The sequence below is a fragment of the Lagenorhynchus albirostris genome, chromosome 3, assembly GCF_949774975.1.
Source record: "Lagenorhynchus albirostris chromosome 3, mLagAlb1.1, whole genome shotgun sequence".
NCBI lineage: Eukaryota > Metazoa > Chordata > Mammalia > Artiodactyla > Delphinidae > Lagenorhynchus > Lagenorhynchus albirostris.
In genome coordinates this window covers 170,770,962-170,796,127 of record NC_083097.1, presented here as the reverse complement: position 1 = coordinate 170,796,127, position 25,166 = coordinate 170,770,962, and the positions used below count along the sequence as shown (strand labels likewise).

The following is a 25,166-nucleotide window of genomic DNA, read 5'->3' as shown; positions in this document are numbered from 1 at the left end:
CGGCTGGTTCTTTCCCTCACCCTAAGTTTCTGTGTTTTTCTAATTCCCTCTCCCGAGTGCACGTCACTCAGTGGCAGAGACAACACAGGCCCGGCTGGCAGAGTGCACCTCAAAGTCAGGCGGTGACACGTTTGGTCTGGAAAACTCAGGCAGGAGCCTCAGCGAGCTGCCCAGGGCCACCCACCCCTGGGCCCTGCCATCCCACGGGGTGATCCCAGCGCCCCTGGCTCCAGGCCCTCTGCACCCCTCACCACCCCTCGTCTTGGAGGAGGAGACCCTGTGGGAGCCGGGGGGTGGGGGGCAGGGGAGCGGCTGGCGCACCCTGGTCGTCACTCCGCAGGTCCGTGGTGAAGGCGATGAGGTTACGGCAGGACCAGGTGCAGGCCAGGGGCACCGACGGGCAGTGGGTGCTCTTGGGCCATTTCTCCCACTCGCAGATGTAAGCCAGGTCCATTGTGCCCACCTGCCAAGGTCACACACGGAGGACAGTCACCAGCTCCTGCGGCAGGGAGACTGGCTTGTCATCGATGTTCACGCAGCATCTGCAGGACCCCAAGGGCAGTGCTGGACACTGGGTTACCGCGGGGGACAAAGTGGACTCAACCCCTGCCCCACATGTGGCGGGGGAGCTGCATTTTACTCATGCATGGCCAGGGAGGCCTCCCCGGTGGAGGTGTGAGGGATCGAGGCAAGCAGCCTGAAGGAAGAGCATGCCAGGTGGAGGGAACAGCCAGTGCAAAGGACCAGAGGCTGGACTGAGCCTGGGCGCTCAAGGAGTGGCACGGGGCCCTGCGGGGCAGGAAAAGGGTGAGTGAGGGAGCGGGGCAAAGTAAGGGTGGGGAGGAGACGTGACAGGTCGTGCAGGGCCTGGGGGGTTTCACCCTGAGGGAGGTGGCAGCCCCAGGAGGGCTGAGGCCTGTTTATGTTTCACAGGCCACTCTGGCTGTCTGGAGGGCGAGGCTGCGGGACAGGGTGGGGGTGACTGCACTGGTCCAGGTGAACAAAGCTGGGGACAGTGCAAGCTGTGAGGAGCGGTAGGGCAGGACACGGGTCTATCCTTAAGGAGGAGTCCACGGACACCCAAGAGCACCGGTGGGGCTGCCTTTGACAGAGGCAGGGAGGGGGCCGGGCAGCAGCTTGGTGCAGGGCTTCCACAGGTAACTAACAACGGGAACGGTGAACGTTTCCTCAGCGCGCTCCATGCGCCGGGCATCGATTAAGCTTATTTCTTTTCACCTTTACTAAAGCGCAGTGAGACTGGGAGTACGATCGGCCCCGTCTTCCTCAATCACGACCCCCAGGCCCCAGGCTTCTTCAAGCCCTGCCCGGGAACACCGAGGCCTCGCCCACAAGCCCCTTCAACAGTCTTTAAGCTCTGCCCCCAAAGCCCTCCGGCCCCGCCCCCTACAGTATTTGCTTTCCACACCCCACTCCCAATTTGCCCCTTGTGTCCCCAGGCCCGGCCCAAACTCTGTTTTCATCTCAGGGTCTCCCAAACCACCCCATAGGCCTCGCCTCCATACACCTGGCCCTTCATGTCGCGCCCCCAAGCCCCCCACCCAACGCACCTCAGGCCCTCCGCGGGGAGGTATAACCTTAGGCCCCTCCCCCGATCGTTCCAGGTCCCGCCCCGATTTCCCCCTGCTCCGGATGCCCCGACCCCCGGGGCGCCTCAGGTCCCCCCAAGTTTCCGCCACGACCCCCAGACCCCGCCCAGCGCACTCAGGCCGCGTACCCAGCACCCTTTGCTCTCCAGGCCCGCCCTCTGACCCCACAGGCCCCGCCCCAGGCCCGCTAGTTACCGCCTTCCCCGGCCGGCGCTCCCCGCTGCCGCGGCGCCGTCCGGAGGCCGGCCGACCGCCCGAGCCCCCAACCCCGTACTCACCGGGCCGGCCTGTGCGTCCAGCCGAGCGGGTGGCCGCAGCCTGCACTTGCCCTAATGCCCCGGCTCCGCCGCCGCCATCTTCCCAGGAGCAAAGATTCGCCCGCGCAGCGCAGCCGCTTCCCAGAGACTTCTGGGACGGCAGCGGCTCCGGCTCCGCCCCTCTTCCAGTATAATTTGCATGCGATCATGGATTCCCAGCAGCCACCTGAGTCATATTTGGTGGAACAAAAACCACTTTCTCAATTTCAGTGAATGACCCCATTTGGTTAAGGTATTGTTGCACAAATATCATAAAAGAAGGGACGAATGGCTGAACCGGTTTTTAATGGAGTGCACCCTTAGTGTAAAAGAGCGTATTCTATGCCCTCTAAATAGCTCTGGGATCAAACGTGGAACTGTGCTCGCTTCGGCAGCACATATACTAAAATTGGAACGATACAGAGAAGATTAGCATGGCCCCTGCGCAAGGATGACACGCAAATTCGTGAAGCGTTCCATATTTTGCCTTTTCTCTTCTGGTATCCGCGGTGTTATAACTGGGTTCTATAAGTGAGGTTCCTTAACACTTTGAGGGTCCCTCTGGATTCAAACCCCATCCGCAATTCGTTTTCCAAAAATTGGTTCTATTGCTGTTGGACTCTCTCCAGTTTGAAAGGTCTTTTCCAGAAAGACCTAGGATTGCAGGGAAGCGTGCACCGGGTGACCGGCACCGCCTGGGCAAAGGTTGGGGGGCCGGGCTGTCTGGGGGCCCGGCTGGAGTAGCGGGGTGGGGGAAAAAACCCACGCACCAGCCAGAGGCCAGGACAGGACGGAGTTCGCGTTAATAGTTCTGGAGGCAGGCTGTGAACTCCCCTAGAGACCCGACATCCGTGCCCGGAGCCCCAGCCCGTTCTCTGGGCGCCGGAAATTTGGTCCCCTTCACAGGTGAGAGCCTCGAAGCGGGTTACTCAAGTATCTCCTTGTGTCCTCCATACGAGCCCTTGGGATTTCCATTATTTAGCATCTATGTGTAGAACTTTTAAAATGCCTGTTAAAATGGAAGACAGCACACCCAGCGCCCAGATCTTGGTTTTTAAAACGGTGCCCCAGGGAAAGGAACCAGGCTCCTTGGCGAAAGGGCTGGTTCTAGGACGAAGCAAGAATATGCAGAGGAGCCCTCTGCGTCTTGTAGCGGCAGAAAGTAAGGAGGGTGCTCAAATAAATAAATAAAACCCCGCAACTATGGGAGTGCCTCAGTGACACACAGGAGCCACTGACAGGGCTCCCAGCAGCCGAATCTGGAACAACCTGACGAATAAAATTAAGGAATATTGGATTATAACCCAAACTAGAAAGTAAATGCCCAGGCGTCCGTACTGATATAAATGGTTAAATAAACAAATACACAGGGGAATAGAGACAAATCTCCCCAGTAGAATTTCCAGTAATCAACATAGATACTCCGCCTTCAGGGAGGTGGAGGAGATCAGGGGTGAGGTCAGTAGCGAGGAGCCCTGTGGGCAGCAGGGACCCCTGATGTGGCCGGGTGAGAAGGGAACTTCCCTCAGCGTGATCACAAGAGAACAGCAGATAATCCAGGCTGGGGGATCCTGCAGGATGCACAGCCGTTTCCAGACACACACAGAAGGAAGACACAGGAAGGAGGCCACGTGAAGATGGAGACAGAGGCTGGAGGGATGCAGCCACAAGCCAGGGGAGGCCGGAGCCCCTAGAAGCTGGAAGAGGCAGGGAGGACACTCCCTGGAGCCTCTAGAGGGAGTGTGGCCTTGCCACACCTTGATCTTGCATTTCTGGCCTCCAGAACCAGGCGACAATAAACTCCTGTGGTTTTAAGCTGCAGTGTGGTGTATTTTGTTCAGCCACTCAGGAAGCTCACACAAGTGACTTGTTTTTTTTTTTTGGCCATGCCACGGGGCACGTGGGATCTTATTTCCCCAACCAGGGATCAAACCCGCAGTCCTGCCGTGGAAGTGCAGTCTTAACCACTGGACCACCGCCAGGGAAGTCCCACAAGTGACCTTTCTGGAGGTCACACAGCTGGAAGGTGGCAGAGCTGGGGTTTGAGCCTGGGCACCTGGGAGGGGACCAGCCAGGGCAGCAGAGCCAAGGGCCGGGCCACTCCTAACAGAGTCTCCCCACCCACCTGCCTCCACGGGGGTTGTCACTCAGAACCAAGCTTCATCCCCTGAGGCCTGCATCCCTCAATGACCAGGACACAAGGGCATCGTGAGTGCCTGTCGTGCCCCCAGCCCTGCCCCAAAGGAAAACCCCACAGCAGTAGACCAGAGCACCAGAAATTTATTGAACGCTCCACCTTTCCCAAAGCACAACTAGCCACACACACGGGGGTGCAGGGCAGGGGTGCAGTCTCCAGCCCTGCTTCCTGTGCCAGGCCAGGGTGACCAGCACGAGGACACCCCAGAGCCAGGCTGGGGGCAGGGGCAAGGGGACATGGAGAGAGGAACAGGACAGTCTGAGAGTAGAGGCTTCTGGCTGGAAGTCCCAGATCCTCAGTAGGAAGGAAGGGGGGTGTGCAGAGCAGACGGGGCCCTAACAGCCACCAAAGGCGAGTGGCGAGGGCAACACACATTCCAAAAAGAGGGTGACACCAGCTTTTAAGACGCAGCTTCCATCCTGGGCTGCGGGGCACACACATGCACACGCGCGCGCACACACACACACACACACCCCAAATGTAATGCTCCCAGGGCGAGGGGCAGGGCCCCAGAGACCCTCCACCCAAGCCAAAAACTGGGAGAGGGTCAAGCAGGGACTGGAATGAAGCCCCCCAATTTATCACTTGGGGCAAGTTTTTGGTTTTTCTTCGCAAAAGGGAAATTTAAAAATCTACAACAAATCACGCCAAATTCATTAAAAATGATAAAAACCCAGCCTCTCCCTCCTCGCTTAAGCTTCACACGGGGCCAAAAACGCTGACCCAGGAAGGGACAGGGAAGTGACCAGGCCAGGCATCTCCTCCTGAGTCCAGGCCCCGGGGCGGGAGTAGGGTGAATTGTGCTCGCGCGGGGCAGCCCAGCCGCCAGCTTTAACCCGGAAAGCTGGGCGGGGAAGGGGTGCGGTGCGGGAGCCACCCCAAGGGGAAGAGCATGTTTCCAAGGGAAAATTCCAAAAATAAGAAAGATATTTCAGTGATGTTACGGGAGGTCTTGGCACTGGGGAGGCGGGGCCGGGGGCAGGGCCGCCATCAGCTGCGCTGCTCCAGGTACGCGGACAGGAGCAGCCCCGGAGGCAGGAAGTCCAGGTGCCGATTGCTGACCTTCATCTGCCGCTTGCCCTCCAGGTCATCACCTGCCGGGGGACAGGCAAGACAGGGAGGAAGGCGAGGGTTGTGGCACACAGGAGCCCAGCCCTCGGCCTGTCCTGCCCCAGGTCCCCACGAGCTGGGCTGACCCGACCCCCCAGGTCCCAGGCCAGGCGCTGAGAGCAGCTCGAGCTGTTCCTTCCTCTCCCGTTACTTATCCCGTGTCCTACGCGCACAGAGACGCACGCACCACCGAGACACACTGGCCCGAGGCCAAGGGGACTGAACGAGGGTCCCGCCCTGACCCTTGGTCTCCCACCTCCATCCCTGCCCTCAGAGGGAATCACCTAGGCCCCCGGTGGCCCAGGCTCCACCAACCTCCCTTCACCCACCTCCCGCCACCCCAAAACCTGAACCATAGCTATACACAACCCAAGCTGGGCCCACCTCCCAGCCTCTGGCCCGGCGGCTCCCTCTCCCCTGCTCCCCATCTTGCCAGGCCCCACCTCCTATGTTCAGGCCACGGCTCCACACCCACAGAGAGGCACCCTCAGTCCAGCCCCTCCATCCTGAGCCAGTGGGAACAAAAGCAAGTGTGGGGGCTGCATCTCCCTCCCAGGCAGCCTGAGAGGAACCATCCTGGGGTTGCCATGGAAACTGTCTCCTCAGCAACTCCAGGCAGGAGGCAGAGAGACAGGCGTGGAGACAGAGGACCCGATGGGATGCCGAGGGCCAGCAAGGGTCTGCGAGGACCCTCCATGGGGGGGTGGGGGTGGGCTGTGTCCCAAGATCACTCCCATCGTGAAAGGGGCACACAGGCTGGAGAAGGGACTTGCCAGAAGTCACATGTGTGGCACAGTGGAGGGGGGCTACAGCTAAATGCGAACTCTGCAGACACTGGGGTCCCTGGAGGCCCAGCTTCATCAGCCCCGCACAGGCCCCTCTCTCCCCAGCCCCGAAGATGCAGGTGGAGGGGAGTCTATGTGCACAGCATCGTCCATCGTGGGGCCAGAGGTACAGGTGCTTCTGATGAATCAAGGCAGCATCGCACTGCCCCCTCTGTGTTCACGCTGTCCCTCCTCTTCCAAAGCCTGCCACCGGGTAAGCAGACCCCGGGGAAGCCCAGCCTTGGTTTCCCCCAGACTGAATCAGCCAACTGGGGTCCCAGGGGCCGCCAGGCACTTACTGGCTGAGATGAGGTCCATGTACTGGCAGATGGCATGAAGCAGGAGCCTCTCAAAGCTGCAGGGAATGGATGCTGAGTGGCCAGAGCCAGACACCAGGGTAGCTCACGGCGCCCACCCCCACCCACCCAGTCACCTGTTGTCCAGCATGGCCGTGTACACGGCCTGGGGGGACACAGAGAAGAACCTCAGCAGCCGCTCCTCCCAGGTCTCCAGCATTTCCTGCAGGAGAAGCAGGCCCAGGGGGCAGGCCGACTGTGGCACCCTAGCCAAGATGTCCAGGCCCCCCACATCCATGACAGCCTCTGGAGCCCAAAGCCCTGGGTTCAAATGTGGCCTCTGATTCACTACATGAGGCTACTTAACCGTTTCCAAGGATACCAGGCACTCAAGACACATCCAAACCTTTGAATCTCTGAGTCTTTGGCCTGGTGAACTCCTACACATCCTTCAAAACCCACCTTCATTGCCCCTGTCCCTCCCACCCTCAAGGAGAACCCTTGCCCAGCCCTGGGTCCTGCACTCGGATCTCACTAGTCTATATCCTGCCCTGTCTGCTCCATCACACCACGTTCACTGGGTTACTGGTCTCCCCTCACCCCGCCCGATTGAGAAGCTGAGAAAAAGGGCCTTCAAAAGAGACCAAGCAAGTGGAAAGAGACAAGGCCAAGGCCAGGCTTGGTACTCACCATGGGAATACGGCTCCGCTTGAGAACGGCTCGTAGACGCCGGCTGATACGCTGGAAGCACTCGCGGGGCGTGTAGGCCGGGTCCTCTGCAAGAGTCCATGCAGTGGGGCAGAGGTGGGAGTGAGACGCAGGCCCCGCCCACACGCCAGGCTCCTCCCCACCTGCCCTGACCCCGCCCTCCCCACCCCCGACCCAGGCCCACCTCTCCGCCTGTCTTCCCCGCGGCCCCTCCTCCGCGCCTTGCTCCTGCCCTCGTTCTCCAGGTAGCGGAGAACCCGCTCCTGCTCCTCCCCAGAGCGGTTCATGAAGTCGTTCCAGACCTGGAAGAGAGGCAGGCAGGCCCTTACTAATGACTGCAAGCCCCCGAGCCTCAGTTTCCCCATTTGGCTAATGCACATTGGGGGGGCCACAAGTGCACAGAAATACTCCTTGTGCACACATGTGACCACGGGGCCGGCCAGGAGTTCGTGGGGCACTTGCGGACCCACCTGTGTGGGGCAGGGAATCGAAATGAACCAAACACGCCCCCAATCCCATCAGTAATTCCAAGTGTGATAAGCAGATGAACCACAGGTGCTGGAAGGTTCTGGGGTGGGTGGGTTTCAGGTCGCTGGAAGGAGACCCAGGGTATTCATCAAGGGACCAGGGAGGGGATGGGTGCTCCTGGCACAGGGTCCAGCATAGGCAGTGCCTGGTGGTGGGCGGGGGAACCCAGGGCAGGATACAGGGCCCCACCTCGACATAGGTCTCGTTGCTGCAGGCCTCTGCAAAGATGCTGGGTGCTGCGGGGGGCGCCAGGTCCCCATCCTCCAGGCCAGGTGTGCCTCCGTCTGTCTCCAGCAGGGTCAGGAGGTACTGGGCTAGATGGAAACAGACGGTCTCTGGGCTGGGGGTTGCATTCAGGCCCCCCCCCCGAGCCCCACCCCACCCCCCCGCCAGGCTCCACGGGGTCCAGAGGACCATGTTTCCTCCCCCACACCTCTATATTTAGGGCCTTTACTCTCACCAGCCTCCCCTCCTCCACGCTCCAGCTGTCTTTCCCAGAAGGCACAGGAACGATCCAGCCTCCAGAACTCCTCCTACCTAGCCCTGGCTTGGCTTGTTGAACTCCTACACCCCCTTTAAAGCCCCAGCTCCAATGCCCAGAGCTCCCTCTCGTCCAGCTCAGGGCCAGGCTCAGATAACAGAACATGCACACCATTGCTGTCTGAGGCCTAGGAGCCCCCAGGAGGCGCCCATCGACCCTTGCTCACTGTTCTCCAGGCGCTGGAGGCTCTTCCGTCCCTTGGCCTTGGGCACGAGGTCTGAGTTCCGCACAGCCTGGTTGATGAAGTGTTGCTTCCTCTTGGAGGCCGAGAGCCTCTTCACCTGGGAGCTGGCTAGAGCGGGCAGGCAGCCCGGAAGGGGCCTGTGGGCCAGGTGTGAGGGGGCAGTCCTCAGGGCCAAGACAGACCAGGACGCCCAGGCACAACCCTACCATCGCCACTCTCTCACAGCCATCCCCTGCTTGGTTTCCCTCCACAATGGGAAGCTCACCCCCTATCACATGTGCAGCCCTTAAAATGTCACTGTGTCTCATCGTCACATCACCCGGGAAGCAGGGACCGTTGAGGACAGGTTAGTAAACCGAGGGTCAGAGAAGGGGAGCCACACATTGGGTGGGAGGCCAAGAGAGCTGCTGCCCACGCCCCCAGGCTTCCAGGTCTGAGCTGCGAGCCGGTGAGGCCGAGTCTCCCTCCTCTGGGAGATTCCCGAGACTTCATTTGATGCAGCGTCCCCTCACCCCCAACCCCACGCTTCCAACAGAAGATAACCCAGAAAACGGCCCCCAGGCGCTAAGGTGATGCCCCAGCCCACCTGACTCACGCCCCAGGGGCCCCCTTGCTGGGTGGGGGAGATGGACAGAGTGGTTCCCCCCACCCCCACCCGGAGCACTAATCCTGGAGGTGGATTAGCGGGCCTCCCGCTGGGGACCCGAGGGCCAGGCAGCAGACGGCCACGCGGGAGGGAGGGGGGGATATTGAATGGAAACTTCCGGGCAAGAAGCTGCAGGGCTTCCTCCCTGGTCAGCCCCTGACCACAGGCTGAGAGGAGGGTCCCACCCGGCTCAGAAACCCTCACGCTGGGGAGCCGGTGGTGGACTCAGCCTAAGAGGGTCTAGGGTGCCAGGATTCCCCCTCCTCCTCCCCCTGCGCCTCCGCTCCAACCCGCCAGGCAGCCCGGCCTCTGGGCCTCTGCACCAGCTGTGCCCCCGCCCGGTGCCCACACCCCAGGCTCCAAATGGCTCACTCCCATCTCCTTTTGGCCTCTGCTCAAACCTCCTCAGGGGGACCCGCCCCCTCACTGCTCTGTTCTCCTGATGGCCACACGTTCTACCACCACCCTGCCCACCACCCACCGTGATCTCCATGCGGGCAGAGTTTGGTGTCCACTGTAGCCCTGCCTGGCATACAGTAGATGCTCAAAAAAATAACTGCCCAATCAGGTCTCCAGCAAAATCTCACGATTCCAAGACTGAGTAGAACCCAGAGTCCAGAATTCCACTCAAACTTTCCTAGTGTTCAAAGTTCCTAAGACACAAATTAAACAGAGAAGCATGACCCCTGCCCCACAAACAGGCGCTAGAAAATGCCATGAAGCCCTAGGACAGTGGGACAAGGTGCCTCAAAGAAGTTAGGATTGAAGCCCACACTCACCAAGGTCTATACATATGTAAAGAGTCCCCAGCCTTAAGTTTTTTGCCCTGGCCAGAAAGGCTGTTACATCTTGATCACGAAGCAAATAGGCTGACGAGACTCAGCCCTGTCTTAGGTTGGGGTGGGGCAGGCTCCACGGATGACACTTCAGGCAAAAATCTATGAAAAATTATCTGATGGGTAAACTCATGCAGGCACAATAGGAGACACACAACCGGTGGTTAGAATTCGGCGTTTTCACTGCCGGGGCCAGGGTTCAATCCCTGGTCGGGGAAAGAAGATCCCACAAGCTGCGTAGTGCAGCCAAAGGAAAAAAAAAAAAAAAAAATAGGAGACTAGGAGACACGCAGGCAGGGGTAGAGCCTGGAAGCTCAGCCCTGAGTTTGAATCCCAGCTACGACGGATGCTCCACTGTGTGACCTGGAGCCTCAGCTCTTTCTCTGCAAAGTGGGGATAGCGATGGCCCCTGCTGGTCTGGGAGGGGGCACTCAGAGCCAAGAGGAACCAGGACACACACCTTTCCCCAAGCTGCCACCTGTTTGGTTTCCTCCTGTGACTGGGAGCTCACCCCGTGGGCCACACCATTGATCACAGCCTGGTTAAGCGATTGCCTTCACCATCACCCCAGGAGGCAAGTACTATTGTTCTGATGCCCGTTATACAGATTTGCAAACCGAGGAGCAAAGTCATTATCCCGAGACCCCACAGCTGCAAAGAGGGCAGCTGGGACAGGGCAGGGCAACTCAAGTCAGTACAGAGCCCACAATTCTGAGGCTGGACGCAATCTTCCTGAGGCCCAGGCACCCCCACCCCAAGCTCCAGATTCAGCTGCGGCCTCGCTGTGGCTCCAGGGCCTGTGTCTCCACCCCGCAGATGGACGGAGGCCAGGACGGTGGCCTGGCGGGGCAGATAACAGGACCACATCCGGGGGGAGCTGTCGGGGAACCTCAGAGCAGGGTGGGACTCAGTGAGAGAGCTCGGGCCCTCAGGACATGGGGCTCCAAGAAATGGGGCTCCCTGTCACCTTGGGACCCGGGGCGGAACCAGGATTCGAACCTGGTCTGAAGAGGACCACTCCCCTGAACCATTCAGCCTCCTGCTTCCCTCTGGGGCCAGAGTGGTCAGAGGGGCTCAAACTCAGGTCTCGCTGGACCCCTCAGACCACAGCCCACTGGACTAAAGATCCAGCTGCTCCCTGACCTGCTCCACCATCACCTGTGGCTCCCCAGCACCCTCAGGACAAGGCCCAGCCTCTCCCCGGCCTGGCATTGCAGGTCTGCTGCCTGGTCCCACGGCCTCCTGGGGCCTCACTACCCTCTCTGATTCCAGGAGATTCCAGCAGGAGCCTGGGGCCACAGAGTGGGCAGGCGGAGCGGGCAGCAGATTTGTAATGAACGCTGGGGAGGAGGGGTGGAGGACAGCATAAACTTTATATAATATACATCCACATCAGAACATCAACACCCATCTCTCTCCGCCTCGTTGCCCCTGTTCCAGGCACAGGGCCCTTTTACTGCGTCGCAAGCTGACCTGGAACAGCCCGCCTCAGGGCCTTTGCATGTGCTCAGCCTCCTGCCTGAAGAACCCTTTCTCTGGCTCCTTCTGGTCCCAGCTCAAAAGTTACCTCCTGGGAGAAACTGCCCCACCCCCCAACTAGCCCAATCAGCCCCGTTTCCGGCTTCACCGGTTAGCATCAGAAACCAGCCCGTCCTCATACTTGTTTACTCCTGAATTCTCACCTCCTTCACTAACTCGCACGATAAGGACAAGGTCCCTCTTGGCTGCTCCTGTGTCCCCAGCACCTGGCCCACAGCACGTGCTCAATAGCTGTTTGTTGAATGAATACCCGAACTTCTGTTTACACACTCACCCAAGGGCCAGTTCATCTGCTTCCCCAGCCACCCAAAGAGACCACTTTACAGATGGGGAAACTGACCACCCAGATGGGGCATGTGAGGCTTCCTGGACCCAGCAGGCCTTGGGAAATGTCTGCACCATGGCAGGGGCCAGCGTCCAACAGGGGTGGACAGGCCTGACAGTGGAAACAGCTGCTAAGTCAGGTTGGGTTTGGGGAGGACAGGTTCCTTTGCCTCCCCCAATTCTCCCTGAGGGTTTTGAGATGGGGCCTTTAACACCCACTCCCCTAGGCAAACACACCCTCTCTCTGGCAGCTGCCCCTCCCCCAGGAACAGGCCAAAGAGGAACTACTTTCTCTAGCAGGAAACCAAGGAGGGCTCAGAGCAGAGGTGACTCAGGCTGGGATGGGCAGACAGAAGGAGCAGCAGCCCCCCTCTCCCGCCCCGGGAATGGAGGTGAGGGGGGATGGGGGCAGGTTGGAGGGACCCACCTGGCAGGTAAATACCCACTTCGAGTGGGTTAAGGCCCCTTAAATAACCACATCTGTAGAGACCAGTACAGCTTCTGGGTAATAATAACAATAAAGTAATAACAAATATAATAATAATAAAGCAATCACAAAATACCAAAATGAGAAAATTATTTTAAAATAACAAAACACCTACAATAGTGAACTATTTAAGATAATTATTAAAGAATGGACCCTCCCCTTTGCTGGGCACCTCCAAGTGCAGGGTCACTGACCCCAGCCCCTCAAATAGAGGACCGCTGTTATTTCATTTTACAGATGGGGAAACCGAGGCACCGAAGGGGTAACAGCCCGCCCGGGGCCACTAGGAAGGGCACACGAAGAAGCAGAAATGAAACCCCAGCAGCCAGGGTGGACCACCTGGGTTTCTGCACCAACACTCGGGTTAGAAAGAGACCTGCGAACCTGGGGGAGGGGGGCATACCCATATGGGGCCGCCCACCTGCCTCCAGTCCACGTCCCAGGACACACAGGCTCGTGTTGGCCCGGGTCTGTAAGCCCCCCATTCATTTGGGTATTTACCCGGAGAAAAACAAAGAGCGCGTCCACCGGGAAGTGGGGGGCTCACAACCCCGCCGGATACACAGGACTGGCTGAGGGGTAAATCCCCAGCTGGGGGACAGAACAGCCGCAAGTGGGTAAATACCCAGAACACCACCAGCGCGGATTCCGGGTACACCGCGCGCAGCGGCACCGCCTCACCCGACGCGGCGCCCGGGACCCCCGAAGCTCGGGCGCCGGGGGTCTGCACACGCGGACACGGGGGTGCCCCCTGCGCCCCGGCAAAGGCCCGGAAGTACGGGGATGGGGTTTCCCCGGGAAACACCCACTGACAACAAAGCCCACCACCACCCCGCTCCACCCGAGTGGGGTACCCCCCAGGAAAGGGGGCGGGGCGGGCCGGGGGCTGCAGCCCGGGAGGGGGTAAGAGGAGGGGACCCCGGAGCCCGGAAGCGCGCCGCGCCCGCCCGCCGGCCGCGCTCACAGCGTCCGCCGCCCGCCCGGGGCGACCCCCGCCGCCGCCGCCGCCGCCTCCTCCGGGCCGCCCTCCGGGTTCTCCAGCGCCACCATAGCTTGCACGCCGCTGCTGTTGTCGCCGCCGCCCGGCAGGGCCTTCTCTGGGCCGGGCAGGAAGTGACGGGAGGCCGGAGGCGGGGCGGGGCGGAGCCTGGAGGCTGGACGCGCCTGGTGGAGTCGCGGCCACGTCCCGGCCGAGCCCGAGCTGCGGGCCGGGGACACCCAACCCCGAGGCACGGACGGGGACACTGAGGGGGCGGCACCCAGCCCCGGGGAAACCGGGGCAGAAGACCGCGCCTGTCCTGCGCCCAGGCGGGGCTGTGGGCACGGCACCCAGCCCTAGGGGGACAGATGGCGAAATTGAGTCCTGGGGAAGGAGGAAGGAAGCGGACGTCCTTTTCAGAGGCTTGGACAGATGAAATGACCCATGCTACCCCCACCCGGCACCAACAGGGCTTTCCTTCCACCAGACCCCTCCCTGTCCTCTGTAAAGTGCAGCCTCTGGAGTCCTGGCTGGGTGCCTCAATCTACTCTTCTGTAAAAAGAGAACAAAGCTAACCCCACCTCCTTCTGACTTTTAGAGTTTATTCATTTAGCAAATGCTCACAGTCCTTGGGGTGGGGGCTGTGCTTTCCGGATCCAGCAGTGATCGAACAGGACCTCCCCGCCCTGGGCTAGGGAAGTGGAGACCTTTGGAAAGAGGACTGGCAGCCTGCAAAAGTGGGAGGGGTATGCCAGGCAGAGGGAACAGTCAGTGCAAAGGCCCTGGGGCATCCAGAATGGCTAGAGCAGGGTACTAGGTGAAGGGGGGAGGAGCAGAATAGAGGTGGAGGAGAAGGGACAGACCGATGAGATGTGTGTGTGGGGGGCCTTTGATGACAGACCTGGTTTTTGACCCGAGAGTTAAGAACAGAGAATTAAACCTACTCTAGAATCTAGAATCCACCCTTCATTCTACAAGAAAAGTGGGGGGGGGGGGAGGGAAGGACTTCCCAGGTGGCGCGGTGGCTAAGAATCCGCCTGCCAATGCAGGGGACATGGGTTCGAGCCCTGGACCGGGAAGATCCCACATGCCGCGGAGCAACTAAGCCCGTGCGCCACAACTACTGAGCCTGTGCTCTAGAGCCCGCGCTCCACAACTACTGAGCCTGTGTGCCATAACTACTGAAGCCCGTGCGCCTATAGCCTGTGCTCCACAAGAAGAGAAGCCACCGCAGTGAGAAGCACGCGCGCCGCAACCGAGAGTAGCCCCCCGCTCGCCGCAAGTAGAGAAAGCCCGCGTGCAGCAACAAAGACCCAACGCAGCCAAAACTAAATAAATAAATAAGTAAATTAAAAAAAAGAAAAATGGGGAACTAGGACCACGATAAGAGACACCACAGGGATGCAACCCCCAGATCCAGCCTGGTGGAAATTGTACAGGACAAACAACCCGATTGCTTTAACGTATAAAGAGCAAGAGGGGATAAAATAAAAAAAGAAAAAGGAGGAGGAACTATTACAAGACCCAAGAAAGCACCCAGTGTGTGACCTCATGGAGATAAATATGAAAAAATCAAGGTGATACAACTTGGGAGATGGTACCTCTGGGGGGAGTGCTTGGGCGGGGGATCTGGGGGCCGGGATGTTTGGTCTGCGGCTCTGGCCCATGATGAGCAGCTGCTCCACAGATGTGCTAACTCTACGGGACGCAGCCTGGGCCTTGCCGTGATTCTGAGGCCTCACTCATTCCTGTCCTCGCCTTCTTTTTTTTTCCTGGCCTCGCAGCCTGGCATGTGGGATCCCCGACCCGACATCGAACCTGTGTCCCCTGCAGCGGAAGCGGGAAGTCTTAACCACTGGACTGCCAAGTCCCTGTCGTCACCTTCCTAACACCCTCCCAGACCCTGGGCCAGTCCATGAGCCGTTGCTGCCAACCCCCCCCCACCCCCGTCGAGGCCCCCTCCAAGGTCCAGCCCCCTGCTGAGTTCTCTCCCAGGCCCACTCAACTCAGCAGTCTCCCCAGGACAGTTCCTCCATGCCCGTGGAGTATCCCTGGGTCTCCTCATGCTAACCTGGCCCTCATTACCACCCCAAAGGGACTTTTTTTTCCTTTTCTGAATTTTTAGGCCATTGTCAAGAATGATGTCGAAGCCTGTCTCCCCCCCAGGCTCCTAGTACTTCCTTCTGGAGATATGTGATGCCCTTTGATGCCCACGCATATTTATTCATTTCTTTTCCCCCTTTTAGTCTTTTTTACACAGACGGCATCATCTTTTCTTTTGCTACTTAGAACATCCCAGTGCCCTGTTTCGTGCCTCACAGGCTAGTATCTGGGGTACATTTCTGGGTGTGGGTTTGGGGATCAACATTATCCTTTATAAACTTCCCTCCACCTGGTTCCCACTACCAGCAGCACAGGTGTCTGTGTCCCCGTGCTGGTATCTGCCAATCAGTGCCTGTTAGGTGGGAGGTGGACACTCTCAAGGGGTCTGATTCGCAGCAAAGTCCTGGGGAGGTTGAGTTTTGGTTCCTTTTTTGTTCTTCTTTTGTTTTGTTTGAGGTTAAGAACAGGCATCTTCTAACCACAAGATCCCGGGCATCCTTCTGTTGCCCTGAACCTCCATGGCTCGCCAGTGTCCTGGGGCAAACCCTGGCAGCAGATACGGAGGACCTCTGAGGGCTGACCTCACCGCCAGGTGGGGCCCACCCACCGGGAGCCCCAGCCCCATGGAAGGTCAAAGTCATGGCCTCTGCCTCATTCCCTAGACTCTGTAGCTTTGTCCCCCTGCTTTTCCTGCTGGTGGGTCTCTACCCTTCCCTCCCCTGGGGTAGGATCGGTCCTTCCCGGGTCCACAGCAGCCTGTGGGAAGCCTACCTCACCCCTGCTCCGCCCCAAGCCCCTCCTCCAGCCTCCCCCCTCCTGTGCTCTTATCCTGACCCCCAAGGTGGGGGGGGGAGGAGGGAATGGGAGAGAAGGGTGCTGCGCTGGTGAACCGCAGGCCGCACAGGAGTGGCCAGCGGCTGCAGGAGAGGCGGGAAGGCGGGGACACGGTGGGATGCGGGGTATAAACGCGCGGCGGCTGAGCGCCGGCGGAGAATCCACGGAGTCCAGCGAAGCCGCGCTCCAGACCTTGTGGCGCATCCCAGGAGGGCAGCCGGGAGGAGAGTCACTGCCCCATCCCTGGGCGCAATCCCAGAGGGTGGCTGGGAGGAAGAGGGCGGCAATGCGCTCCTTGGCCACGTCCGGGCCCAACGCGTCCTGGTGGGCGCTGGCCAACGCATCCAGCTGTCCCGGCTGTGGCGCCAACGACTCGGACGGCCCGGCCCCGGCGCCGTGGCCCGTGGACGCCTGGCTAGTGCCGCTCTTCTTTGGCGCGCTGATGCTGCTGGGCCTGGCAGGGAACTCGCTTGTCATCTTCGTCATCTGCCGCCAGAAGCAGATGCGGACGGTGACCAACTTCTACATCGGTGAGCGCCCAGGCGCCGCGCGGTGCCTGCGGGCCATTCCGGGGGTCGCCACGAGGGCGGAGTGGCCAGGGGCGCCCCTAGCGGTGCGTCGGAGTCCTCTTAGATAGGGATCTCTCCCCTGCAGGGCTCCCTGTCCTCTCCCTATTGTCCCTGTACCTTAAGCTGGAGGTCGCAAACTCTGGCGTTGGAGGGTTCCACGGTGGCCGGAGTAGTTAAAAGGGAGGTTGGAGAGTGTGGCCCATGGAGCGCTGGCCATGCCACTCAAGGAAGATGTCCGATTGAAATGTGGTTCTTATAACATGGTGTCCGATGAATAAAAGGAGTGGGGGAAAGACCGCGTGGCCCGCGGGCCCCCACTTTGCGCCCTCTGCCCCAGAGGCTCAGTTTACACATTTGTGTGATGGGGGTGCCCTACCCGGCTGAGTACTCAGTCAGTGTTCTCCATTCTATGTTGGCTGTTGGGCAACACCACTCTACCCAATTTTCAGGTAAGAAAACTGAGGCTCAGAGGGGCGGGGGCCTACTCGCAACCCCCACAGGGGTGAGCAGGGTCCATTGCTGCTTGAACAGCTATGAAGCCCCTGCTGGGGGGGTGTATGAAATATAAAAGGGTGAGAGGAGGGTGCCCCAACTTCTCTGCCCACGGATGTTGGGACCTCTCTGGGGGCCTCGCGAGCCACCCTGCTGGTCACTGGGACAAAGGCGAGGCCCAGTGGGCTGGGCCAGGGCGCTGGGGCGGCTAGGCAGATGCACCCCACATCTAGCACCCGCGCGTCCCCCGCCTGCAGCCAACCTGGCAGTCACAGACTTGACGTTCCTGCTGTGCTGCGTGCCCTTCACCGCTCTGCTCTACCCGCTGCCCGCCTGGGTGCTGGGCGACTTCATGTGCAAGTTCCTCAACTACATCCAGCAGGTGCGTGGGCTGGGGGCAAGCGGGCTGGGGGAAGGGGTTCGCGAGCCAGGGGGAGGAGTCGGTGTGGGCGGGGCGTGGAGGTGGGCGGGGCGGGGACAGAGTCTGGGGGTGGGTGGGTGGGGCTGGAGCAGGTGGAGCCTGGACTGGGTGGGAGGGAGGAAGACGGGGGACAATGGGGGTTGGGCGGGGAGTGGGGTGGCGGGCGCTCGGAGCCCTGCTACTTCTTGCCCCACCCGTCTCGGGATCCTAGGATGCATCTGCCTCTCCTGGTCTCAGTCTTGGGGGCCTCAGCCTACCCCTAATGACTCCGCCCTCCCCCACCACCCTGGGCTCCTCTCTGACAGCCCCTCCTCTCCTGCCCCTTCAACTTGTGGGCCCTGGAGACCCTCCCGGGACAGGTCCTGCCTGTATTCGAGTGGCTGGACGGTGGGGGACCCGCAAGGAGGGCGCAGACAGGGAAAGGTCCAGACCAGGCAGGGGGCCACACGCTGGGCTCCCGTCCCTCCCAGGTCTCGGTGCAGGCCACGTGCGCCACCCTGACCGCCATGAGCGTGGACCGCTGGTACGTGACTGTGTTCCCGCTGCGCGCCCTGCACCGCCGCACGCCCCACCTGGCGCTGGCTGTCAGCCTCAGTATCTGGGCGGGTGAGTGCAGCGCGGAGGCCGCACGGGGTAGGGGGGACAAGTTTTCGTGCCCTGGGCTCACACTCCACACACACACTCACTGCTTCTCCCCGGACCTCGCTCCTTCATCCGGGAAATGGACGCAATGGCATTCCCTGCGAGGGCTACTGAGGGCGCGGACCCGGGCAGACGCGCGCCTAGGAGGCGCTCAATGTCCGTTGCCCTAACCCTAACCCTAACCGGGGTTAGAGGCACCGGGGAGACCAGGGCCCGGGCCCCCTCGCGCCCCTCGTCCCCCGGGCCAGGTCTTCAGCCGGGTCTGTGATGCAGGCTCCGCGGCCGTGTCCGCGCCGGTTCTCGCCCTACATCGCCTCTCGCCCGGACCGCGCACCTACTGCAGCGAGGCTTTCCCCAGCCGCTCCTTCGAGCGCGCCTTCGCGCTGTACAACCTGCTGGCGCTCTACCTGCTGCCGCTGGTCGCCACCTGCGCCTGCTACGGGGCCATGCTGCGCCACCTGGGCCGGTCCGCCGTGCGCCCCGCGCCCGGCGACAGCGCCCTGCAGGTGCGCGGCTGGGTGGATGGGGGCGCGGCCGGGCAGGGGATGGGGGGATGGCACAGTAGGGGGGAGTGAGGTGCATCTGAGGAGGGTGGCGCGGGGGGGCGGAATTTAAGAGGGTCAAGTAGCGGAGAGCCCTGGGTGTCGCCCCTGCCGGTCCTTCGCCTTCTCTCATACCCCCTCCCCCCCTCCCCAGGGGCAGCTGCTGGCGGAGCGAGCGGGCGCTGTGCGGGCCAAGGTCTCGCGGCTGGTGGCGGCCGTGGTCTTGCTCTTCGCCGCCTGCTGGGGCCCCATCCAGCTGTTCCTGGTGCTGCAGGCGCTAGGCCCGGCGGGCGCCTGGCATCCGCGCAGCTACGCAGCTTACGCGCTCAAAATCTGGGCTCACTGCATGTCCTACAGCAACTCGGCGCTGAACCCCCTGCTCTACGCCTTCCTGGGCTCCCACTTCCGTCAGGCCTTCCGCCGCGTCTGCCCCTGCGCTCCCCGGCGGCCCCGCCGGTCGGGACCCTCGGACCCGGCCGCCCCCCAAACCGAGCTGCACCGCCTGACCGCCCACCAGGCCCCCGCCAGGCCCCCGAAGCCAGGCAGCGGTGGGCTGGGGCCGCGCAGGCTGTGTGTCCTGAGGGAGCACGCTGCCCCTCTCTGAGCCCTCTCTGGGGGCATCAAGATGAGCCCCTCTGGAACAGGAGCTGCTGTAATTCTGCTATTAATGTCTTTATTTTTGTCCATGTTCATCATAGTGAGAATGTTCTGAGCTCTTGTAAAGCTTTGCCACTATTGATATTGTAATCGTTATCTCTGTGTTTCCTGAAGTTGAAGATGGTTTGCTGACGGCACTTTCTGGAACTTTCAAGGAAGTATCGATAGACATTTTCACACACTGCCTTGCAGTTGACTGTAAAATTGTAAGATTCATGCCATTTTCAGAGATGTTAAAAAGTGAACACGATGTGCATCTTAAAATTGATAGAAAGGTGCTCTTCTTGCTACCAGGTGAGCGTCCAGAATCCTGGCTGGAAAATAATGGGTGTCATTGAATAAATAAGGCCTCCCTGGAGCACAGTGCACAGAGCCGTCCCTGGGAGACACAGGATCAGCAGTACGTAACAAACCACCCCAAAACAGAGAGGCATAGAACAGCATCAGTGTATTACCACTCACGATTCGGTGAGTGAGCGGGCTCAGCTGGGCGGTTTTTGTGACCCACGTGGTGTTGAGTGAGTAGCCGGCCTAGCGGCTGGACCAGGAAGGCCGGAGAAGGCTTTGGTCTCACGCTGGCAGCCAAGCACTCCTCCACAGGCTGCCTGGGCTTCCTCCCAACATGGCAGTCTGGGGAAAGTCAGGCTTATGCCTTGGCGTAAACTTCCAAGTAGAGGTGGGAGCCGCAGAGCCTCACTCCTTCCACGTCGAATTGTTGGGTGCTGTGTCACACCCAGATTCAAGGTGGGGGGAACAGACCCACCTCTGGGTCTGTTGAGCTGCGTGTGCCTGCTGGGCAGGGGGAGGGTTAGGGTGAGGCCCTGCAGGCCTCAGTCTTAGTCACCCTGAAGGACAACTGCCCATCTCTTGGAGGGCCCCCATCCTTCCAAATTATTTGGGGACATCCTAGGTCTCCAAAGAGCCCAAATTTGCAAAGATGTTATGTGAGAAGGGGAGGCCAATTCATTCTGACATAGACATTGGCCTGAAGCTCGCTTGTTCTGGTCTTCAAGTCCTGGTCTCTGTACCAGGCCGGGCATGAGGGTGAAATCTCCCCTTTGCCCACAGGCCCTGCCCACCTCCCTCCCTCTCCTCGCCTCATCCCCCAAAACTCGACTCAGGGAATGAGTGGCAGGATTTCCTGTGAAAAAGGAATTTGAAACAAACAAACAACAACAAAAAAAAAAAACCAGGGTATTTCCTGGTGGTCCAGTGGTTAGGACTCCATGATTTCACTGCTGAGGGCCCATGTTTGATCCCTGGTTGGGGAACTAAGATCCCACAAGCTGTGCGGCCGAAAAAACAAAGCAAAACAAAAACAACCGAACACAGTTCCAGAGGGACTCTTGGGCACCTATCTCAGAGAAATGAAAACTTCTGTTCACACAAAAATGTGTACTCATGTGATCATAGCAGCTTTATTTGTGATAGCCCCAAACTGGAAATGACCCAGACATCCTTCGATAGGTGCACCCGTGGTCCGTCCACGCCCACTCAGCAGGTCTGAGTTGTGAACACACTGTTGATACACACACACCCGGCGTGGATCTCTGGGAATGACGCTGAGTGTAGGAAGGAAGTCCCCGAAGGTTACATGATGTACCATTCCATCTGTAACGTCCCTGAGGTGACAAAAATATGGGAACGGAGAGCAGATGAGTGGTGGCCAGGGGAGGAGATGACAGGAAAGGGACAACATGAGGGACACTTATGACAGAGCCACTCTGCCCCTGGACTGTGGTGGAGACACAAACCTACGCAGCTGATAGAATTGCAGAGAAAACTCACACATGAGTACAAGGAAAATGGGAAATACGAATCCATGGGTGGGATGTAGCGATTGCAATATCCTGATCTCCATGTGGTACTACAGTTTTATAAAATGTCACTGTTGGGAGAAGCCTGGTGAAGGGTATGAGAGAGATATCTCTGCGTTAGAATCTACAATGATCTTGGGATTTCCCTGGTGGTCCAGTGGCTAACACTCCGCGCTCGCAATGCAGGGGGTCCGGGTTCCATCCCTGGCCAGGGAACTAGATCCCACATGCATGCTGCAGCTCAGAGTTTGCATGCCGCAACTAAAGATCCTGCGTGCCGCAACTAAGACCCGGCTCAGCTAAAGAAATATTTTTAAAAAATGTACACTGATCTCGAAAAAGTTTTTTTAAAAATGAAGTTAAAGGGTTTAAAGGGACATCCAGGAAGAGGCATCGTTCCAAAACTGCAGACCCTTGGTTTATCCTCAAGTCTGTTCAGCTGGGCAGTTTTCAGAGCCCCTTCTGCGTGCCAGGCTCTATGTACGAGGCACCCTCTGACCCCTACCCACACAGAGCCCCTGTCTAGCAAAGGGGCCAGTGAGTGGCGAACTACCTAGAGAGATGCAAATAATAGCAGTGAGAAAGGTTACGAAGGAGATATGTGTGCCCTTTGTGAGTAACTGTGAGCCTGACCTTGGTGGCAGTGATTCCAGCAAGGCTTCCTGGAGGAGGTGAGACCAGGAAATGTGACCTGAGCTCAGCTGGTGCAGCTGAACTGGGAGGGGGTGAGGTGGGGGTGGGACCCGAAGCCACAGCATGGGGATAAGCCCCGGGGGTCCGGGCGGGTCGGGAGAGGTGTTAATTCCAATTTCAGATAAACAGTGAAAAAACTTTTAGTATCATTAGGTCCTGTGCAATATTTATTTGGGATACATTTAAAGTTATTCGTTGTTTATTGGAAATCCAAATGTAACTACAAGTCCTGTATTTTGTCCGGCAACTCTACCCCGGAACATTTCTAAGGAGCCACAGGAAGGGCTCGGCGGGCCTCCGTTTCCCCGTCCGACCCGGGAAGTTCGTTTACAGGTGAGACGGCGCCCCCTGGCGGCCTCCGGAGGAAGCCCCGCCCCCGGCTGCAGTCCACAGGTTCCCGGCAGGGGGCGCGCGAACCCCGCGGATGGTCCTGGCTTCCCTGGGTCCACCCCACAGAGGGACCCCAGGGCCTAGGGGGAGTCGCTCATGCGTATCGCAACCTGGACCAGCGGTTCAAAGTGTCCCTGCTGCAAAATGGGTCAAGCAGAGCCGCACTATGAATGTTCTGGGTCTCCTGGGCCCCTTCTATGAAAAAATATTAAAAATTCTGTTTTGCAGCTGTGTTGGTATAGTGACGAATTACTTTAGGCTGGATTCATGACTATCTATTCCTTATAATTATACTTGCTTTTCTCTTCTTACTTTAAAATAAGTTATAATTACATTTTCATAGACCCCGGTTCACAGGGACAAGGCAACCTGGAGGCCAGTCGGGGTTCTGGGATTTGGGGCTGGGCCCAGCATCCCCTTCAGGTCTTTCTTTTTCTTTCCTTTTTTTTTTTTTTGAGATTGAGATGGTGAATAGTTAACTTGCCCTCCACCTCTGTGTAGACAGACTCCAAAAATACCATGGGGTGAGGGAGGACAGAAGGGGACCCATGAATTCATTCGTTCAACCAACATTTATGTGTCCGGCCCAACCTCAGGATTGGAGATGCAACCAGCCGTGATCAAGGCTAAGGAGGTTAAACAACTGCAGCTGTTTTGAACAGAAGAGCCTGGGTGAAGATAAAACAAGGTGATGTGAGGTTCCAGTTTGAATGAAAAAGCACAGCTGGGGAAGGGTGGTCCAGGCAGGGGAATGGCCAGGGCAAAGGCCCTGAGGCAGAAATATGTTTCAGGGGGAATATATGTGGGAAGGAGGGCAGTTTGTGATCTGGGCGAATTTTTATTTTATTTAATTAATTAATTAATTTATGGCTGCCTTGGGTCTTCGTTGCTGCGCGCAGGCTTTTGTCCTCTAGTTGCGGCGGGCGGGGCTGAGCGGGGTCTACTCTTCATTGCGGTGCACAGGCTTCTCATTGCGGTAGCTTCTCCTGTTGTGGAGCGCACGGGTTCTAGGTGTGGGGGCTTCAGTAGCTGTGGCTCGCAGGCTCAGTAGTTGTGGCTCGCGGGCTCTAGAGCACAGGCTCAGTAGTTGTGGCGCATGGGCTTAGTTGCTCCGCGGCATGTGGGATCTTCCCGGACTAGGGATAGAACCCCTGTCCCCTGCATTGGCAGTCGGATTCTTAACCATCGCGCCACCAGGGAAGTCCCAGAACTTTTAAAAAGATGCTGCACCCCCCAGCCTGAATGGAGGGCAGGAGGAGTGACTGTCTGAGGGGCTAAGTGAGAATCAGGCTTGTATTTACAGGACCCCCACAAGCTGCTCTGGCCAGGAAACCTTAGAGGGCTGGGGGTCGCAGCATTCCCATTTCCCAGCTTGAGAAACAGAGACCAGAGCAGGGTTTGTACTAACCTAAAATCACACAGCCAGGACCCAGGTGCAGCCCAGGCCTTCTGCCCGTCCCTTGTAGAGCCAGCAAATCTGGTATCAATTCCCAGCTCCCTGCTGGGCTAAAAATAGGACCCCCTTCACTAGAGGCAGCTGGGAATCCTGCAGCTCCTCACTCTTCCGGGCCAGGCACCTCTGGGAAGTTGCACCCAGCTACTTAGAGACAGCCACTTCCCTCTGGGAAATGGGGGACAGAGTGGCACACTTCCTGCCCTTCGGGAGACCCCTCCTTACCCCTTCCCTTTGACCAGAGGGGAATGTCATCCTCAAAACCACTGTAGCAGGAATAAATTTAAATTGGCCCATTTTAGAGAGGGGGAAACTGAGACACAGGGAGGCCCATGCACGTGCCTGGGGTGGGGGAGGGGAGGCATTCTGAGGTTTGGCCCTTTGGTGGAGAGGGGGCTTTCCTGCACGTTGGAACTGATCTGGGGCCTGGCCCTTAAAGGGTGGCTTCCCTCTTCCAGCTCACCTGGGTCTCCAAACTCTCCCCCCTCCTCGGGCAGGGCAGTTGTTGCCCCTCTGGTGGCAGGGGCAGGGCAGGCAGCTGGGGTTGGCAGTTTAATAGCCTCAAGGTGGAGGCCTCCCTGCCACCTGCTGTCATTAGGCTAAGGGCAGCCCAGGGGCTGGAAGGCTGGGTAAATGAAAGGGGCAGGCAGAACTCTGGCCCTGGGCTGGGGGTGGCTCCCTTGCACCATCCCCTGGGCTTGGGAATTCCCCAGAGAGCGGATGGGGGCGGGTGATGTCCAGAGGGGGACTACCCACAGAAGATGGCAATGCTGTGCGTTGTGTGTGTGTGTGTGTGGGGGGGCTGCACACAACCCCCCCCTAAAGATCAGGGACTCTGGCCCCTCCCTGTGAGGGCCCTCTGGGTGGCCCCCGCCGGCCCTCCAATGCTCCCACTTGGCTCTTATCTGAGCTGGAGCCTGGGCCCCTGCGATTAGCTCGCAGGCTTGGCCTCAGGGGCTCACACCTCCCACCTGAGTCCACAACCCCAAGCCCACCTCCCCCAACCGACCCTGGGCCTCAGTTTCCCGCTCTCTGAAATGGGGACATTAAGAGTCTCTGCTACACAAAAATGTGAACCTCATGCCTTGGGCACCTGGCCGCACAACCGAGCGCTCTAAATGTGGAAATTGTTGTTCAACTATTATTACCAAGAAGATAATCTTGTCTCTCCTCCTAGAAGGTTTGGGTAGTCAGGTTCCCAAGAGGTGATGGGAACCTCAGGTGGGGGTGGGAGGGTAGGGGTCAACAGGATTTCGCGAGGAGCCCTCCTAGGTATCTTGGACGCCCTTCCCCACCCCCACGCCTTTGACAGTGCGGTGCCCCCGCGCCTGGCAGCCCCGCCCTCTCCCAGACCCCTCCCCACCGTGTGGCGCCCCCATCGCAGGGCCCTCGCTCCCTTCCTCCGACCCCGCCCCGCTCTCTTTTCCCGTCGCCGCAGCTCCCTCCTTCCT

At 59.2% G+C, this 25,166-nt stretch overlaps 3 protein-coding genes and 1 non-coding gene across 8 annotated transcripts in view; 2 read left to right on the top strand and 2 right to left on the bottom strand.

Annotated features, from left to right (window-relative positions):
- Nucleotides 1–4,101, bottom strand: part of LOC132518498 (uncharacterized) — a 62,805-nt gene extending 58,704 nt beyond the window's left edge. Inside the window, 2 exon segments of the mRNA XM_060146438.1 lie at nucleotides 322–463; nucleotides 1,886–4,101. Coding sequence (XP_060002421.1) covers nucleotides 322–454 — 133 coding nt within the window. The 5' untranslated portion in view covers nucleotides 455–463; nucleotides 1,886–4,101.
- On the top strand, nucleotides 2,283–2,389 carry LOC132518970 (U6 spliceosomal RNA). The gene has a single exon (XR_009540075.1). It is a non-coding gene; the product is annotated as a U6 spliceosomal RNA (small nuclear RNA).
- Nucleotides 4,102–4,165: 64 nt separating the features above from the next.
- On the bottom strand, nucleotides 4,166–13,225 carry R3HDM4 (R3H domain containing 4). Of its 5 annotated transcripts, XM_060145861.1 has the most exons (10): nucleotides 13,088–13,225; nucleotides 12,064–12,137; nucleotides 9,717–9,875; nucleotides 8,274–8,428; nucleotides 7,756–7,880; nucleotides 7,223–7,340; nucleotides 7,021–7,106; nucleotides 6,468–6,553; nucleotides 6,334–6,389; nucleotides 4,166–5,194 (listed from the first exon to the last, which is right to left on the bottom strand). In XM_060145861.1, exons 3-10 carry the CDS (start codon nucleotides 9,728–9,730, stop codon nucleotides 5,091–5,093), a joined length of 744 nt encoding a protein of 247 aa, XP_060001844.1. In that variant the 5' UTR covers nucleotides 9,731–9,875; nucleotides 12,064–12,137; nucleotides 13,088–13,225; the 3' UTR covers nucleotides 4,166–5,090. The 5 variants fall into 5 exon arrangements, with proteins under 5 accessions (XP_060001844.1, XP_060001845.1, XP_060001842.1 ...); XM_060145862.1 differs by lacking the exon at nucleotides 12,064–12,137 and having other exon boundaries at nucleotides 13,088–13,215; XM_060145859.1 differs by lacking the exons at nucleotides 9,717–9,875; nucleotides 12,064–12,137 and having other exon boundaries at nucleotides 13,088–13,220.
- A 3,100-nt stretch (nucleotides 13,226–16,325) lies between these two features.
- KISS1R (KISS1 receptor) lies at nucleotides 16,326–19,309 on the top strand. The gene is made up of 5 exons (XM_060146780.1): nucleotides 16,326–16,569; nucleotides 17,358–17,482; nucleotides 17,992–18,127; nucleotides 18,437–18,669; nucleotides 18,860–19,309. Exons 1-5 carry the CDS (start codon nucleotides 16,326–16,328, stop codon nucleotides 19,307–19,309), a joined length of 1,188 nt encoding a protein of 395 aa, XP_060002763.1.
- Nucleotides 19,310–25,166: the final 5,857 nt, after the last annotated feature.

Bases quoted from the DNA above. Each gene is read 5' to 3' on its own strand.
- R3HDM4 (XM_060145859.1), bottom strand. From the start codon at position 13,173: ATGGTGGCGCTGGAGAACCCGGAGGGCGGCCCGGAGGAGGCGGCGGCG. The intron at 8,429-13,087 runs GTGAGCGCGGCC...CCTGGCCCACAG, and splicing joins CCGGGCGGGCGGCGGACGCT to GCCCCTTCCGGGCTGCCTGC. The intron at 6,554-7,020 runs GTGAGTACCAAG...CTTCTCCTGCAG, and splicing joins AGCGGAGCCGTATTCCCATG to GAAATGCTGGAGACCTGGGA.
- KISS1R (XM_060146780.1), top strand. From the start codon at position 16,326: ATGCGCTCCTTGGCCACGTCCGGGCCCAACGCGTCCTGGTGGGCGCTG. The intron at 17,483-17,991 runs GTGCGTGGGCTG...CGTCCCTCCCAG, and splicing joins TCCTCAACTACATCCAGCAG to GTCTCGGTGCAGGCCACGTG. The intron at 18,670-18,859 runs GTGCGCGGCTGG...CCCCCTCCCCAG, and splicing joins CCGGCGACAGCGCCCTGCAG to GGGCAGCTGCTGGCGGAGCG.